Source organism: Pituophis catenifer, unplaced genomic scaffold, assembly GCF_029215685.1.
Source record: "Pituophis catenifer annectens isolate HBS135680 unplaced genomic scaffold, rPitCat1.0.hap2 SCAF_3, whole genome shotgun sequence".
NCBI lineage: Eukaryota > Metazoa > Chordata > Lepidosauria > Squamata > Colubridae > Pituophis > Pituophis catenifer.
Genome location: NW_027256883.1, coordinates 88,437,242 through 88,456,545, shown reverse-complemented (window position 1 = coordinate 88,456,545; position 19,304 = coordinate 88,437,242). Strand labels below are relative to the sequence as shown.

At 35.9% G+C, this 19,304-nt stretch overlaps 1 protein-coding gene across 1 annotated transcript in view; it reads right to left on the bottom strand.

Annotated features, from left to right (window-relative positions):
- The window catches only part of CTNND2 (catenin delta 2), a 412,341-nt gene that overhangs the window by 9,776 nt on the left and 383,261 nt on the right, over window positions 1-19,304 (bottom strand). The window contains exons 18-19 of the mRNA XM_070942595.1: window positions 15,473-15,599; window positions 5,107-5,238 (exon numbers count right to left, since the gene is read on the bottom strand). Of these exons, the coding sequence (XP_070798696.1) occupies window positions 5,107-5,238; window positions 15,473-15,599 (259 nt within the window). The remainder of the gene's footprint in view (window positions 1-5,106; window positions 5,239-15,472; window positions 15,600-19,304) is intronic.

Here is a 19,304-nt window from a genome sequence, read left to right as displayed (position 1 = left end):
GGGCTGCCAGCAATCAACTGTACTCCTTTATGTTCCCCAGATTTTATTGTTCACCAGCGACAAATGTCTATCAAGATGCAAACTGTAGGCATATATATATGTATTACAGAAATATATTTATGTATAACAAATCATGAGACAGCATGTATATGAGAAACTGTTTACTCACATAGACTTTATACCTGGAAATCAGCTAAGAATATGTGATGGGATCATTGTAAATGTATGTTGGGCAAATATAAAAATTCAATAGTAAATAACTATTTTAATTAAAATATTTATTTAATCAGTCATCATTTTAAAATACAAAATTAAATTAAAAATTTACCTGCTTCTTGGAGGGAAAAAAAAATCAGTCCTCAAAGAATGAATATATATTTAGCTAATAACATAAAAATTAGCTCTCCTTTTCCAGTGCTAAGATTCTAAAACTATCAGCATTAAACAGATAACAAGCAGAACAAGCATCCTTAATATCTTTAAGTATTAACAACCTGAACCTCCACATATAGTAGGTGTATCCAGAATTATGAAAACATATTTTTTTTATGTTTATGTTTAAGTTATGTTTTATGTTCTTCTCAATGAATAAAAAGAAATTCAGGAGGCCTGAATATTAGTGGATTTCAAAATGCTCCTGAAAATGCAAGTGTTACCAGTAAACTGATCATAATTAAAATATGTCTCGACACATCTCCTGTATTCTTTTATTGGGAAGGTCTTATAAAAAGATTACAAGAGGTTGAATCAGAAGCCTGTGAGTTGCATGATCTGGAGAGATTGTGCAACCCACATCACTCACTGACCACATCAGGTATTTTTACAATTGGACTGCAATTTCAGATTCAAGGGACTTAACTCAGAGAACTGCAACCATCAGACTGGACAAGAATGGATGGACCTGGAAGTTCTTGCCACAGCTCTACTATTTCCCTCCATTGTCTCACCAAAGCTGGTTCAAAGGTAGGAGTGGCTCCATATTCCTAATAGTCTCCTATGCTGAGTACAGTGCAGCTGTGATCAAGACTTTTACAGTTGCATACTATCTCTGATTCTGCAACTTCAATTCAGTCTAAAAAAATCTGACTACAAATCATCTGTCAGAGTTTAAAAAGAAAGGCTCACAATGTTGAGATTTCATATCATGCTTTATTGAACTGTTTAATGTTTGGTTGATTCTGGTTTTCTTTCATGTCAGAGCTTTCCTCTTTTTAAAGGTGGTAATTCAGTTCATACATAATCAAACAGAATAATTGTTCATTTAGTCTTCGTCTACTCTTCAGATTTGATGTGGTAACCATGTGTCACAAGCTCTGCTCTGGTAGCCTGTAAAAGCAAAATAAAATTTGTAATCTGTTTGTAACCAGACAACACAAGCTATTATAGATGACATTTGTTTTGGCTTGAAAGTCTAAGTCTCATAAGACACTTGACTATCTGGCAGGGCAAAAATGAGACTCCTATCTTTGCATATGCATTAGTACTATAGCTAGCTAAAATGCAAGATAGAGGGAGCAAGGGGAAAGAGAGAAACATCACAAGAACTGGAATAACAAAATCCTGTAAAAAGTCACTGGTTAGAAAGTGAGAAAATAAAATGATAGACTAGCTAACTTTGCATGGAACAGGTTAATAAACATGCTCCCACTGTAGCATATATCAGTCTGGCCTTTTATACTGCTCAATTAGATTCAAACAAGCAAGGTTGTACTTATACAGTAGCTATGTAAGGAGTAGTCAATCATATACATGCCCCACACAACTCAGACATGGCATTGAGGGATAGTGAGTAATGTTATAAAAGCAGCAGATCCTACTGTAGATTTGCTTCAATAAGGCCTTAAATCTACCCCCATAACATCAAAAATATGCACAACACAACAAATTACACTAGGGAAGAAGCTAAAATGGGCTCTTAAACATAAAATCCAATTCTAAACAGTACCTTATCTGTTGCTGTTTTGCCGTTCTTCAAAAGTTCTTGATGAATCAATTATCTAATGAAGGATTCATGGGCTTCAGATGATCAGAATGATTGTTCTTGTAGAGTTCATTTAATCTTTTGGCTCCACTGGATGACATTTGGACTATGCTATAGAACATGGTGTCATGGTATGATGGAACAGCATTGCTGTTTAACAAGAAGCTTAGAATGATAGCTCTTGAGAGACTGGTCTCCTATTATCAAACAAAATTGCTGAAAAGAACAGCTGTCAAATATCATAATCTACAGCAGTGAATCCATTTGATTTTACTACAGTTAACACTCAATAATGTAATGTTTTAAAATAGTTTTCCTCCAGCTTGTCCTTTTACTCCCTCAACATACATATTTAGGTAAGGTATTTCAACTGTGTTCCAAGAATTTGAGGGGGTTCTGTGAGAAAATAAGGACCAAAAACCCCCACCTCTTTATATTCAAAGATAATCAAGAGTATATACAACATTTTTAAAGGTATGTAGAAAAGGCAAGGTTTGTCAGCTTATCTTGGAACCTCGGTTTTTCCAGAAGGATGTTTCTGCTCATTATGGCTTTGCCTCTGATTAATTAATTTTTTTTAATTAACAGGTTTTGTATGCCAGTGGAGTTTGAAAATCCCTGGTTTAGATGGTACCACCTACAGATGTTCTTATTATTAGGAAATGTCCTGTTATTCCTATTATAATAACTTTAAAACATTGAGAAATTATTAGTTTCAGATTAAATTTAGTTCTGTGCCATGCTGGTCTATGGCTTGTCAATAAAATTGATAAATGTTACGCTTTTCCCTAAGTGAATTGCTTTAATCTCCTTAAAATATTCCCTGTAGAGACAGATGAGTGGAAAACTAAACTCCCTTTGCTCTGTATATGGTGACCATGCTCTCATTTTCATTCCAGAAAGCCATCAGTGTAACTTTATTCTGCTGAAAAAAAGAGGCTAATAGAGGATGTGTAATAAAGATAAAATTGTCCCTGTGGTGAGGAAGAGGTGATAAGTTGGTACAGAACTTCACAACTGGGATATCATTGGTGATGGGATATCATTTAGCTCAGGAGTCCCCAACTCCGGGTCCGTGGACTGACACCAGTCCGCTGCCCACCAGGAATCAGGCTGCACAAGCGAGCAAATCCCCATCCACACACGTGGGATCCAGGCAGAGCATGAAACCATGCCTCCCTCGTCTGTGGAAAAAACACCCTTTAGAGAACTGGTCCTTGGCGCTGAACAGATTGGGAGCCACTGATTTAGCTGACTACCCATGACTAAAAATATCCTAAAAACTAGTAACATTAGTTACTAAGTTAGCATTTTTTATTATTAGCATAATAGCCAGACAAACCTAAAACTGATAAATGGTGGAATTTTAGAGAAATGAATGGACATAGAACAATGCAGATGTCCTTTTTTCCCCTTAAGATCCTTTGAATCATTAAAGAAAAGGGCTCTCTTCCCACCAGGGCAATGGTGAGCTTTTTCTCTGTCTTCATGGTAACATAAGGAGAAAAAATGATGTGCATATGCAAAATCCACCTGTTTGAACAATAGAGACATTTGCATTGATATACATAATAGTATGAGAGTTCTTCTAGATGATGTCAAAGATATAACATCGGGAAAGGCAAAGAAGCTCATACTGTATAATGAATTTAAACACTTGAGTGAGGTTATAATCACCAATCAAGGTATGGCATTAAACCAGCTTTTCCCAACTTGATGTGTTCCGCTCTTGGCTCCTCAAATGTCCAACTCCCATCAACCACAGCCAATGACAGTGGATTATGGAATTTGTAGACTGAAATATCTGGATAGTAATAGAATGCTTACATGCAGCTGAAATTAAATGTAGCTTTATGCTATTTTTGTAACAAAATGTTTCTAAATAGATGATATTCATGCCATCTTTCCAAATGTATTGGTTACTTTATCTGAGATTGGATGGCATTCAGTATGCTCTTCTGCCCTACCATGTTAAAGACTTCTATTTTGAAATGAAAGAACTACCTCAAAGAACTCTTTTATACCCCTTTTCAGAAAACAGCATAAACATTACAATTTTAAATAGCAATAAATATAACTGTAAAATTAAGCCAAAAATTTTGTGGAAAGAAGCTAATTAGCATTTGTTAGAGAAAATTATATTCCCTACATAATGCAGAGCTGTAAAACAAAAAAAAAAAGGAATTTGGGCTGTCACAAGCGGTGATTTACTCCATATGGGATGAATTACAGTATTATAATCACTGCCAAAGCACAACAATAGCTAAAGATGATTGTGTGTACTCTCCAATATTGTTATTAAGCCACAATAAGTGGTTCATACATACATCCTTCAGTTTAAAATAGTGTTTTACATCATTCAGTTTAAAGCAGGAGTGAAATGCTCCCTGTTTGGACCAGATCGCCTGGTCCGATAGCGATGGCTGTGGGTGGTTCGGAGAACCGGTAGCAGAAATCCCTGCCCCCCACATGCCAGTTGAGCCGCATGATCATCAGCCTAGATCGTCAGAGCCTTTTAAAAGCATTTTTTCTACAACCTCTTCAGCTGAAGAGGTTGTAGAAAAAATGTTTTTAAAAGTAAAAAAAAAAAAAAAAAAGTTGGCCACGCCCACCCAGTCATATTACCCCCCCTACCAAGCCATGCCCACAGAACTGGTAGTAACAAATTTTACATTTCACCACTGGTTTAAAGCATGCTGGGGAAAAAATTCTGTGAGTTGAAGTTCACATATCTTAAAAGCTGCTAAAGTGGAGAAATAGTTGCTTTAAAGGAAGGAGGAGGAGGAGAAAGAGGAAATGAAATCAGATAAATCACTTTTCCTTTTATAGGGGAAATACTATTAAGATGCCAGATTCCTATAGTAAACATTATGATGCAGAGATTGAAGGCTTGGAGTTTTGAAATAAAAGTTTAAATCTGACATTCAATAAATATACAAACTGAATTCAGTCAAGGTGTTAGCTCAAAATGATTAGCAATATTTGAGTTGAAGACTTTAATGTAGTTTACAAAGTAAAGCTTAAAACATGCTTACTAAGTATGTCTGTATTACCATCAGAATCAATTCCAGCCCAGAAGGTTTTCTTCCACAATGTTTATATATCACATACAATTCCTGGCTCACCTGTCATGGTGTCTTTTCTAGAAGTATGCTCTCCTTTATTCCCATGGTAAGTAGCATTTGTTCCAGTTGACTCATAATCTGTTTTTCTTTCTTTTAAACTGATCATTTCCCGAGGGGAGGCTGGGGCACTTGCTACAAACAAAAACAAATGCAGATCTTAGAACTCTTGACTGAATGAGTTGCATAGTAAAGTATATGAACACATGTTCTAAGCAATGCAGCAATGCAGTTAGTTTGAAAATAATCTCTTAAATGGAAATAATCTTGATCATATATCTTAGAAATTAAATTTAACGCACTGCCTTTGAACATCAGCTGTTTAAAATCTTTGTCTTATAGAAGAGGGAAAGGTAAAGCTATTGAGATAAACCATGACAGCTCTGCATCTGCTGAACTCCATTGATACAGATCAGATCAAACAAAGTATCACACAAAAAAGGAATAGAATAATAATAGCAATAGCACATTAACTTATTTACTGCTTCACAGTGCTTTACAGCCCAATCTAAGCAGTTTACAGAGTCAGCATATTGCCCCCAACAATCTGGCTCCTCATTTTACTGACCTCGGAAAGATGGAAGGCACTCAGAGCCAACCTTGAGCCGGTGAGAATCGAACTGCCAAACTGCTGTCAGCCAGCAGTCAGCAGAAGTAGCCTGCAGTACTGCATTCTAACCACTGCACCACCACAGCTCTTATAATAATGATGATTATGTCACCACAGGCCAAAAGTGGCACTCCTGAACCTTTCTAGAATTATTCAAAGGTACCCTCCATGAATTCCATAAAATTTGTCATAATAGGAGGATGTGCATATAGCCATTTCATTTGATTTCACTTATCTTTTATGATTAACCACTATGTGGCCTAGAATCACACTGGTATTCTATTCACATCAGTTCCACAAAGGCCCAGATCTAAAATAGCAGATTATGAAATTTAATATACCCAGGACTGATTTAAAATTCTCATATACTTTCAGCGTTGGCTTTTTGTTAAGATGCACAGCAGCAAGGGCACGTTTTTGCTCAAAGCAAGGGATAAATGGAACATCATTTGACTAATAATTAAAGACAGCATTCTGCTCCCTTTTCACCAATTATTAAAGACTTTACTTGTTCCCTTTCTTTTAGGCAAAAAAGGGAGGTTTGGAAACTTAAACTTTCTGCTGTAATTTCCTGAGTCTTTTCATCCTTTATGTAGCCCAATATCTTTTTTTTTTTTAATTGAGAAGTAGTGCTCATTCTGCTCCTTCAGGATCAAAGAACCCAATCTAGTCATACATGATTGATTCCTAAACTAAATTTAGCTACCAGCTAACAAGTATGACATACATGCTTTTCAATGCCATGGGATCATCAAATCAGGTGGTGGTATGGAAGGTGTGCACAATACACGTTGAGATATATCCTTTCAAGAGGCATGCTCATAATCTACCAGATTTGTATTTCAGATACCAGTATACCTTGTACATAAACTCCAAAAATAAATGTTTTTCTTTCAAGTGAAACTATTATCAACATTACTATTAATCAAACATAGTAATCAAATTCTCTAGGCCCAGATAAAATTATCATCCAGCTTGCCATCCTTGCCTTTTTATATTGCAAATTAGCTGGATTTGTAATGTTTGGTGAAGTTTTTGATCCATCTTTTACAAAAGGGGTAATCTGCTAGCTATCTGGAGCACTTTGATCGCAGCAAGAACCTCTTCCAATTCAAAATAAATGCATGCTCCTTCTTTGCTTGTTCACAGTGAAGATGCAATCGGTTTCTTCAGAGAAAGCATACAGGGAGTCTGATGAATGCTTTCCCCTTACCTGATATTTGAAAATCTTACTTGCTTATTCTACTAGGCCTAAAAAAAAAACTACCTACATTTTCTTTTTCCAGCCTTCTCTATTCCTTCTCAGCAAAAATTAGCAGATCTTGCCATTAGTTTTGTAGGTTTCTGAGTAGGGCTCCAATTTTTTTCTTGATGAAGAATCTTCGGCTGCTTGGAATTATTCAAGAATCAAAGAAACATGACAATGGCTGTGCTTGGATAAAGGATTTTTTGCAGCCACACATCCTTGAAATCTTCACAGTCACCAGCTCTTTTGAACAAACAGTGTAGAAAACTTGAATGTTACTGTTTTTCATGCTTTTTGCCACCTCATTGTTCTCTTATAAAGTTGAATTTGATTTTCTTCAATTCCATTTTGCACGGATTTTGGTATTTTGGCCCCATCCCATTTGCTATCTATTCAGTCACGCTGAGGCCATACATTATCAGTTTGCTCCCAGTTATTTTAAAAAATATTTTAAAATTATGCCAAAACCCAGTGAAAATGGATAGTAATGATAGTTTACCCAAAGGCTTTAGAAACATTAAGGAAAAAAATGTGTGGCGAAATCCATTATACAATCTCTTCATAACTTGAGAGAGAACATTTTCAAAATAAAAATGAACACAACAATATGCAATCTTACATGAATTAGGCAGTGACAATTATTTATTGGCATAGGTAATATATCCAGAATGTATTCAAATCAACAAGGAAGGGGAGAAACCAGAAAAATAAGTAACCAAAATTTACATACCCCTGTAAATTCTACAACTACCCACCAATCTGTGTAATGTCACTCATGGTAAAATTGGGTAAGGATGCAGTTTCCTATGTGAGTAACCCCAATAGTATAAAGCAGAACCTTGCTGTAATGGGAGGTTGGCATCCATGGGTGGCTGTTTATAAAAGTACTGTAGAGGAAAAAACTATCTCTGTAACTCTCTGCTCGTAAAGCCTCCTTGATACAAGATTCAAGGCTCATCCAAGCAAGAAATGGGAACCTGAATCCCAAGAGAAGAAAATGCTTACACTTTCCATTTCAACAGCTTTAAAACAAAAATGCTCAGCTATAATGACAGAAATCAGAAACTACAGGTAAAAGCTGCTGAATAACTCAGATGTTATATACCTGAATTGCTTGGTTGAATGTAAAGCACTGCTTCAGGCCCTGTTGGTCTATTGGCCTCCTGTAAGATCTTAGTTTTTCCTCTAGGCAGTGGGTCAGAATGCTGGATAAATCCATCTAGAAATGAAATGATTTGAATGGGAATATGTTGTTTTTAATCTCAGTTGTTCTATACTGAGTATCTTGAGTTCTGTTGCTGTTGTGAATTTAACAGCCATATGCAATATGTACATAAAACAATAAGGTTAATGTGAGGCAAATAACACTTAGAAACACTAAAACCAATACTGCTGCAAAATCATGTGGCCACTCCCCCCCCCCATCTGCCTAAAAGCAGTGCTTCCAGCTCCTTTGTAAAACCCCATAATCCAGGGAACAAGAATGAGTAATAAAGGGGAAGAAGCCACTGATTCTGGGTTTGTATTTTGCCCCATTCAACTCCATGGATATAGTATGGTGCCAATTAAAAAATGAGCAAGAGTAGGGGAAAGAGATGTCCAGTTTTGGACTGTTAGTAACAAATCTATCCATCCAACCAACCAGCCAGCCAGCCAGCCAAACAAAAACTCACACAAGCAACAATGGTAAATACTTTATTGACCAGCATTTGAGAGGAAGTGGAACCCGAAAGATTAAGAAAAATGAGAAGTTGTTCATCAGCAGCTGGGGAGCAAGCATAGGATCTGGTACATTTATTGCATAACTGCTAGTCATAGTATGTAGGCTGTCATGCAGATTCTCAATTCTATGCATCCTTCTCGGCATTTGTAAGGAAATCTTTCTCCTCTCCTGTTTTTAACAGGTTGTGAGATAGTTCTTGTATCTGAAGGACAGTCTGTAGGAAATAATTGGAAATGGAAAGAATGAACCTCAGGCAGTGAGTGGAAGACATCATTTTAAAAATCTGAATACATAGATATTTGTTGGTAGAAGGAGAGAAGAGTGAGTGATACCATCTGATTCTTTGTCAGTGTTCGTACCTTAGTCTCCAACCCCCACTGGGGAAAGAGACTTTGGTATCTGTGAATATAGCCATGTTTAAGGCCAAAGCAGCTATCCCTTTGAGGCCAAAGGAATGCATATAGCATTTTTGGGAAGCCCAATGGGTGCGATGAGTGGGGCAATGATTGAAAGTGGTGAACTAAATTATTTTTCTTGCTTGAGTGAGGAAGTCTGTGCAATACCACTAGTTTTCCACAATAGTAGTAAAAGAAGAATCTGAGGTTTAAAAAAAAAAAAGAAAAACTTCATGTGAGTGCTGTAATGGTTTATTCTGTTGTGTTGCTCTCTCAGGCAGAATTGTGTGTGAGTGAAATGGCTGGCTGGTGTTAACAGCTGCAGTGTTTCATCTGAGCAGGGATAAGTGCTTTCTCTCTGAGTGCGAAAACATTTCCTTTTCTCATTACAGTGTAGGCAAGTCACTTTATTTACAAAGGGAAGGGGGAGGTAGTCATAGCAATGAACACTTTGTTGTGATTGTTCTTTTAACTTGCTTACCTGTGTGAGTTGCTCTATTCAGGTGTACTCCACTTCTTGGAATGCAATTTGATGTGGGATATTTACATTCAGATTCCTTAGCACACTCTCTGTGACTACTAAGCACAGAGGTTAGCAACATATTCAAGTTTCTGTAAGGGTTTCAGGTATGGTTTTTCCCACTGGTAAAATTTCTTCTTGTGAAATTTAAGCAATAGAGTAATAATATTAAACAAGAAATTTAAAAAGATGAGGAAGAGAATGTTTAATAAAGGTAACTTGGGTCTACTATTTAAATATTTAATATGGTTAAGAAGCAAACTATATCATGAAGCAGATTAATTAAAATAAACATTAAACACATTTGTTCTCTGTGAGATACTGGTAATGAAATGAAAATGCAATGTAATTTTCCTGGACAAGCATTGTTATGTTTTCCCTCTTGCTAAATCTGGTCAACTGTTGTAGGTCACACGATGGGAACACTTAAATCGATACAAGTAGTACTTTTGTATATTATGATTCAAAGCCTCATCTAACAACAAAATTATTTCATATTTTGTATATCCCCAATGAAAATAATCAGAACTTGTTCATTTTTGCTTTTCCTGAAAGAAATTCCTTAAACACCAATTCTGTGTATTTGTCAATGAAAGACTGGAGATTACATATATGGAATTATTGAATTCATTAATAAAAAAACACTTTTAATATTCTTTTATGATCCTATAGAGAATATAAGGAAATATTCATGAATCTAAAATGTGCTTGGGCATACCTGGTAACACCATTCAAAGTTATATATGATACAAAATACCAGTCATAATACACTACTCATTTCTATGGAAGTTCAACTAATTGCCTATTGATCCAATTCATAGTCAACATAAAAAAAAAAAAGGAAGCTTTGTTATTACATTTTCCAATTTGTCTTATTTTATTATTGTTTGCTGCCCAGAATCATTTGTTAAGATGGGTGGCCATACAAATCAAGTGAACAAACAAATAAATTGCATATTTAAAGGCAGAAAGACTTCGAGTAAAAATATAGGAAACTTAATTTGTTGCCTTATTATGCAAACTACAATTGAAAGAAGTCATACAAGATTGGAAAAGGTGGAGTTAGCTGGTCTGTAGTCTCCCTGAATTAATCACAATTGTATTGATAGCATCATTATCATTGTAATGCAAACTAATAGGCTAAATTTGTAAAAGTATGTGCTATAATGTATAAAAGTAAAGGTTTCCCCTGTCCATCCATGCAGTGGTAGGATTCAGCTGGTTTGGACTGGTTCGGGCTAATCCCACCATTGGCTGGCCCCGCCCCCACCCATTTTTTGGCCCGTTTTGAAGTCCACAAGTTTTAAGGTAAAAATATGGTTGTGTAATAATCCAAATTCAGAAGGGTTAGGGTTAGGGTTATATGCTTTGCGGTGAAGACTCATTTTGTGTTTGCCAACAAATGTGCAGCGAGGCAGGAAAAAGAACAATGGATGTGAGGTATTGAGAGGTCTGAAGTGTGTGTGCGCCCACACAAGCTATGAATTCCTCCTCCCCTTTCAAATCTAGATTGTTGTGCAGCTTCAAGAGAGGTAATTGAAGATTTGAAATCTTCATTTTTTGGACTGTTTTTCAGCTATTTTCAGGCTATTTTGGATGTTCGGTAGTAGTAAATAAATAGAGAGGAAAATTGTACCTTGTTGAAGCCTTTCACTCAATTTCCCTCTCTATTTACTTACTACTACTGAACATCCAAAACGGCCCAGAAAATGGCTGAAAAATGGCCAAAAATTGCCTGAAAACAGCTGGGCCGGCCAGTGGTGGGATTAGCTGGTTCACCAAACTGGGCAGAATTTTAACAACCGGTTCGCCCGAACCAGTCCGAACTGACTGAATCTCACCTCTGCATCCATGTCCACCTCTAGGGAGTGGTGCTTATCTTTGGTTTTTTAGTTGAGGGAGCCAGCATTGTCCAGAGACATTTCCATGGTCATATGATCAGCATGCCGAGTTACCTAAAATATTGTTACCTTCCCACTGAAATGGTACCTATTTATCTATTTGCTTGCTTTAGAACTGCTAGGTGGGCAGGAGCTGGGGCAAGTAACGCAAGTTCACCCCATCTTGTGGCGCTTGGGTCTTGAACCCAGACTGTCATCTTTCTAGCTGGCAACATCAGCATCTTTAATACTGCATCAGCATCATGTCCTTCTGCTATAATGTGTAGTTAAGTAATGAATAACATTAAGGTGAATTTCAACTAAAGAGGATTACAGAATGGAATAGCATGAACTAACCTTTCAAGTTAAGTCCTAGGGATATACTGTTTGTTTGTTTTATTAGATTTATATACCGCCCTACTCCTGAAGGACTTAGGGCGGTGAACAGGCACAAAATAAAATACATAGAAACAAAAGTTAAGAACATAATTAAAACCAGATTAAATAATTTAGCCCGAGACAATTAAAAATCCCAATAATTTAAAACAGATTAAAATTTCGATTTAAAAGAATTTTAAAACGGGGTGAAAATTAGGCCAGGCCGGCTTGCTGGAATAGGTGAGCCTTAAGAGCACGGCGGAAAGTGCGCAGATCCGGGATCCTCCGTATCTCTGAGGGGAGCTCGTTCCAGATAGTGGGTGCCCCCACAGAGAAGGCCCTCCCCCTGGGGGCCGCCAGTCTGTGGTTCAAAACCATAGGATCATAAAATATAACGCCTGGAAGGAACCTTGGAAATGATCCAATTGAATGTTGTATCCTAAGAAAGTCAAGGTAAAGCAGCTGATTGCTCTCCTTATGTGTCTTCATCCCAAAGATAGTAACAATACTCCAAAGTGCTTAAGAGTTCCAGCAATAAATAAATATATTATTTTACTGATTTTTTTTATATATATAAATATATGCCTGTTCAATCTTCTTTTTTATTTCAACTAGGAAATAACAACAGCATCCCAAGGAAATGAGCTGTAGTTGGTTTTATGAATGTTATCCTTCCTTTCTAAACAGATCCACAGAAAAAAAAATATAGCTGATCTGTCCACTTTTCTGACTATGCTTCTCTTGTTTTCCTTCTTTATAACTTTCATACATAGTTTTGCAGTTATATTCATACTTTCCTTTCTTTACTTCAATTGAAAATTTATTTCAAATAAATATTAGTAACAATTACATATGGAGGAAACATTGTTTTAGGTCTTTGGAATCATTTCACGCTTTAGCAGTGGGTATGTTTAAATCTGTCTACAAGATAATCCAGGGTGATATCAAGATATCCAAACTAGCATATCCAACAGCTCTAGCAACGCTGAACAATAATCAGGAACAGCTATTACATGTACATATATTGAAATACAGTAATTATTATAATGCATATAATGCAAATTTTTAATACAAATTATTTCACAATTATCTTCCTTTAGCAGGCCCATGATTATCAATAATTTAAAAATAACCAATGTTATGGCTAAGTACAGATTTGAACCTAGATTACTAAAATAATAATAAATGCAATAATCTCTCAATTTGACAAAACCCACACAATATCAGAAATAACTTCTTTTCTCCTTTTTATTTTTTATTTTATTTAAAAGTTAAAATACAACTCCAATAAAAAATTGAAACAAAATCCAACAAGACAAAAAGAAAGAAAGAAAAATTAATTTGCAGAAAGCCTTATTCACTTCAGTCATTGTCCCTGGTCCATCCAGAATCAAATACCTTTGAATGATTTTTAGTAATAAAACTTTTCCTTAAAATTAATTCTGGGGTCTTTCCACATAATTGCATTTCCAAAGTCATAAATCTCTGTTGTAAATACCTTCATATAATTATTTTTCAAACATTCTGTCATCTCTGGATTTTTTAGATTCATAGCCCTTTCTACCTTATCCACCAAATCTAATTTTCCAATGAAGTTTCTTCTCCTCCAACTCTGTTACAACAGATTAATTTCCAATCCATCTGACTGCAAATCTAATTCTGTTGTTGCCTGTATCTGAATAGCCTCTTTAGGGTGATTTATAATTGTTGTTGCTTCACTGAACTTATCTAAATTTTCAAAAAGAGCTTTTAAGGTAAGAAGCATTCTTCTTTCAAATGCTTCCCAGAAAGCTTTTGTTGTTACCATTTTTAGCGTAATCCAAAAACATACACAATTCACCTCAAGGGCAGTCTGTTCCACATCAGCTAACTGCAGGAGGAATTGAGATAATTTTTCCCAGCATAGAGAGTAAATAGAAGAGATAAAATGGAAAGTTACTGCCTCTTTAAGAAGAAAAAAAGAACAGAGAAATTTTCAGAAATAAAATATAAAAAGTGGTAAAACAAAGTCCTTACTATAAGAGTCCAATGTAAATCAGTTCACTTACACTATATAAGAAAAAATCTTTGAGCCATTGACTTCCATGTGGCAAAAATGAATTTTTTCATTATTCCAGAAAAAAGCGGTAGTAAAGAATAAAAACTAGGTTTATAATCCAGCAAGGGATAAAAATAGTTCAGCATTCAATCAGATGTTTAACATCTGATTGAGCCGAGGTGGCACAGTGGTTAGGGTGCAGTACTGCAGCTAGTTGTTTGTTTGTTTTGTTTTGTTTGTTTTATTAGATTTATATACCGCCCTACTCCCGAAGGACTCAGGGCGGTGAACAGGCACAAAATAAAATACATAGATACAAAAGTTAAAAACATTATTAAAACCAGATTAAATAATTTAGCCCGAGACAATTAAAAATCCCAATAATTTAAAACAGATTAAAATTTCGATTTAAAAGAATTTTAAAACAGGAGAGAAAATTAGGCCAGGCCGGCTTGCTGGAATAGGAGAATCTTAAGAGCATGGTGGAAAGTGCACAGATCCGGGATCCTCCATATCTCTGAGGGGAGCTCGTTCCAGATAGTGGGTGCCCCCACAGAGAAGGCCCTCCCCCTGGGGGCCGCCAGTCGACATTGTTTGGCTGACGGCACCCGGAGGAGCCCCTCTCTATGAGAGCGTACCGGCCGGTGGGAGGCTGCTTGTGGTAGTAGGCGGTCCCGTAAATAACCAGGTCCTAAGCCATGGAGCGCTCTAAAGGTGGTGACCAAAACCTTGAAGCGCACCCGGAAGACCACCGGGAGCCAGTGCAGCTCGTGCAGGAGAGGCGCCATGTTGCTCCCATAACCACCTGCGCGGCTGCACTCTGCGCCAGTTGGAGCCTCCGGGTGCTCCTCAAAGGGAACCCCATGCTAATTCAGCAGATCAGCGGATCAAATCTCACAGGCTCAAGGTTGACTCAGCCTTCCATCCTTCCGAGGTGGGTAAAATGAGGACCCAGATTGTTGGAGGTAATATGCTATTTAGTATACTGTCTTTGGTGTAAGCTGCCCAGAGTCCTCGGAGAGTGGGCAGCATAGAAATATGAATAATAAATAATAAAATAATAAATTTAAAATGTAAAGCAAAAACAAAAGAAAACAAATTAAAAAAAAAGTTAAAATGAAGACACACTTAAATATCTGAACAGCTGATAGGAAAGGATGGAGACCTGACTCTCCAGCTGTTCTTACTGTGAATTGCAATCATCAAGATTCCTCTTCATTGGTAAGTGAGGGGTCCTCTGAGAGTCATCTGGGGGTCATTCCTAGTTGTTCCTGTTCAATCTAGGGAGCATTTTGTCACCAAAGAGCCAGCTTTGACAGTGAAATCAGCTGTTAGTCAGCGGGGGGGGGGGGAATCCTCCCAGCCACTCAGAGCACCATTTTTGGATGATCTCCCTTTTCTGCTTTATCCAGAATGTTTCATGATCGTATCAAACATATAAGCCAGAAAATAGATAAACAATAAAAGTACCTTTTCTATGCTTCAATACAGTTAATAATTCCCTTGAAAACATTTCAATTCTTGATTTGACCTTGATGATTGTTTCCCTAATTATTCAATTATATATATCTGATCTTACCTGAACGATTGTTTGGAGACATGCGCACCGGAGAGATGGAAGGTGTGCGTGAGGAAGAATACGGTCTTTGCCTATCCCTCTCTATCGTTGATGATGAAGCTACAAAATGATACTGTGACCATCCATCCTGCATAAGAACAGTATACAATAATAATAAAAAGGCTGAACAGGATACACGTATGAAAAAAATACAAGTATGAAATATTTATTTGTTTAACAATCTATCTTCCTTGTTAGAGGCCAGTCTTATTCTTTATTAACAGGCAGGTCTTCCACATTATCTGTTTCTATATATTTTTTACTTAAAAAAACATTTTCTCAAAATAATATTTCTTTTGAAATATGCATTCAGTGCAGGCTGATTGACTTTTCCTTCACCAATAGGTAGATCCATATATAATGTGAATGTATGGGGATGACTTTATTCTTACACCAAGAATCTTGTAAAACATTAGATATTATATATACTATTTATTTATAGGTGAATGTCATTTAAGATCATCATGGTACAAGAGAACTAAGAAACAGAGAAAGCGTCTATCTGATTTGGGGAAACTTTCTCCACTTTGCCAAGGCTGGGAAGGCTGCTAGGTCAGGAAGCAAAGAAAGTGTTGATGTCTAAATTGATTTCTAAATATCTAGTGGAACTATTGCTTAAATGAGCTAGAGCTATACTTGTTGTAGTTCGGGATTGTAGAAAACAATTGTAGAAAACAACGTTATAAGCAGCGGTGGGATTCAGCCAGTTCACACCACTTCGGGAGAACTGGTTGTTAACTTTCTGAGCAGTTTGGCAAATTGGTTGTTGGAAGAAATCATTAGGGCAGAGAACCAGTTGTTAAATTACTTGAATCCCACTACTGATTATAAGGAATAATGTAATTATTGAGTGTACACTGATCATATCCCAAACTGGGCAGCTGAAAATTAGATAAACTATAAGAAAGAAAACCGATTACTACTAAACACCAATAAAAATAAACAGTAAAGGCTAGTGATAAAATATCATCATTGCTGAAATCTACCACATTCCTGCTTGGTAAACATATGTTTTAGAAAAGTATATGAGATCTGGGACAAACATATTATATATTATTTATACTACATCTATATTATTTTCAGATGCTAGTGTTTATTTAAATATTAATGTTACATATTCAGCCTTTTAGAACAAAAAGATTCATTTTTGAAATGCAAGCATTGATTTTATATACTGATATTTATATTGAAAGGAAACGATTTTACATAGTTTTTCAAATTTAGGAGAGGTCAATCTGAGATCATGAAAGGATAACCATTTATTTTTTTAAAATTCGAATGAGAAAACTATGAGTCCAGTTTTAAAAATATTTTGATAATAGTATTGCAATAAACAAATAGAGAAGACATGCCTTAATGAATTACATGATATCAATCACCCAATTCTTCCTAGATCTAGTTAACTCACAGTTTCTGAGCTTTCTAAAAAAGGTGAAGGAAGTTTTAAGACTGCTTTATAAATGGCCTTAACTGACCATAGGAACACAAGATACAACATAGTTCTAGTAACCAACCTATTTTGAAAGTGCTGTTATGTATTTCAGCAATCCATGGGCCTAAGGCTTTTAAAAAAAGCCTTAGGCCTATGGATTCTTTTTTAAATTTAGCTGAATTTCCCCAAGATTGGGACATCAAATTTGACAGCAGATTTTGTAGTTTACAGCAATGTGATTTCCTGTTCATTCTTGGGAAATGAAAATACAAGCCTTTTCTGTAGTAGCATTCACACTTGGCACATGCTTCCCTTGGAAATACAATCAGCACCCTTTCTCCTTATATTTTGCAAATAATACAAAACTATTCCAATGTGCATTTGAGCTAATTTTATAGTGGATATGCACAGGAATTGTATTTTTAATAATTGGAATGTTTTCTATCTTATTCCTACTCTATTATTCATTGCCCAATCTTGAGTAGGTGTTCTATACATTTTGTAAAAAAAAAAAAATGCACAAGCATCAAGCTGTTCCCGTGATGAAAAACAGTTATTTTTAACACAAGGAAAAGTGTATATTTTAATGACATATTGTATACTAAGACATACTAAGAAACTGATATAGTAACATGCCTCAAATTATGTAGTAGTACAACTACTCAGTGAGATCGTCCTCAAGTTAATGGATTGTGAAGTGAAAGCTTAAATAGCAGTTGCAATTTTAATCTACAAACCCATTATCTCTGAAGTCAATTTAAATCAATACATTTTTCTTTACTATAAATCTAGGTTTGTCCAAAGGTCTCTTAAAATAATTGCTTGAAATCAACCTAATATCTGCCCCACTTAGTAAAGCCAAACTGAGTACCATTGGAAAGGGACAAGACCATGTCTTCTACCAAATTTGAGAGGTATCGGCTGGCTTGAGAGAGTGTGAGATAAAACAGCAGACCATACTTCCAACTTTGCTGTTGCTCTGCATTCACCAACTCCTTTAAAACAGTTTAACTTTGGGAATAGCCAACTGCTGCCGTGAAACTCACAAGGGGTTGATGACCCATGCTTTTCTCTAGAGTTGAGCAACTTTTCAGTAGTTGGGAGAGTACTGAGCATGCTGAGATGAAGGTATGATGTGATGCAGGTATGTTCTTTCCTTTGTTATTTTTTACCTAACTTGAGATTCTGGCCACTGATTGCAAGTCTTATAAAGTCTTATAAATTGTAGAAGATGGGCGGCCTATAGATTTTATAAATAAAGCAAGCAAGAAAAGGCAATTTGACGCTTATTTATAGATATTCAAGTTTAGAAATTGATGCGAATACCAGAAATAAGCATTGGCAGTGTTTATATTAACACAATATCAAGATTATTGACTTATATCTATTATGAACGAGCAGCATGCTGTTGTACGTTATTCTCCTGTTCTTTTCTATATGAGAATAGCAAAACAAGTCAGGATTTGTTTCAAAATCATATAAAAACTTTGCAAGCAATTCAATTTATTACAATTTGTAAGTCTTCATAGTTTTCGTCCAGGCGTTCCTACTAAAGCAGGCAAGATACACAGGCAATTTCTGTTTAGTTGTGTGCAAAATTGCCATTACCTGTGACTGCGAAGAGTTTCAGACAGAGAGGTGGATTTTAATTTCTGAAAGTTTATATTCAATAATTTTGTTAATCTTTAAACTTCTATATAAACTTTGGTTTGACTTTGTTCAGAATAACTTCTTGAAGTTTCAAATCTCTAAAAATACACAACGATTTCAATTACAACAGATAAAACATTACAAAATAGTTTATTTCTATTCTCTAAACGCTGCTATCTGGTGAATGACAGCATTTTTGTGTGAAAACTCCATTACTATCAGGTAGTAGTTTCTGCACTTATTTATTTAGCCTGAGAGTATCAAAAGTTTTAATATGAAAAGATGCTCCTAAGAGAGTGGACGGGGGCTCTGCAATAACCCATTCTGATACTTCTCTGAAAAGACCTGTGGCTTCAAAGATACGATAGCAACATGTTTGTGCGGTGATCCCTACTGTTTCACCACAAAAGTCAACAATCAAATTCTGTTGGGTATGTATGGATTTTCAATCTGGGCTAGATAATGCCACAGTCAACATCAGTAGTTCTTAAGATTATAGGAATATAGGAAGTTGAATTTATGTTTTGCTTTGACATTCCTTTGTTCATTTTTCTGCTGATTGCCTTATTAAATTGAGGTTTAAATGTAATTTGATTTGCCCTCCTACTGTCATGTTGCTCATGAAGCAAAATGATAGCAAGAAACATAAAAATGTTGTTTAGTTTTCTTTTGGCAGGGGCAGTCTACTCTTTAGTTTAATAATATATGAAA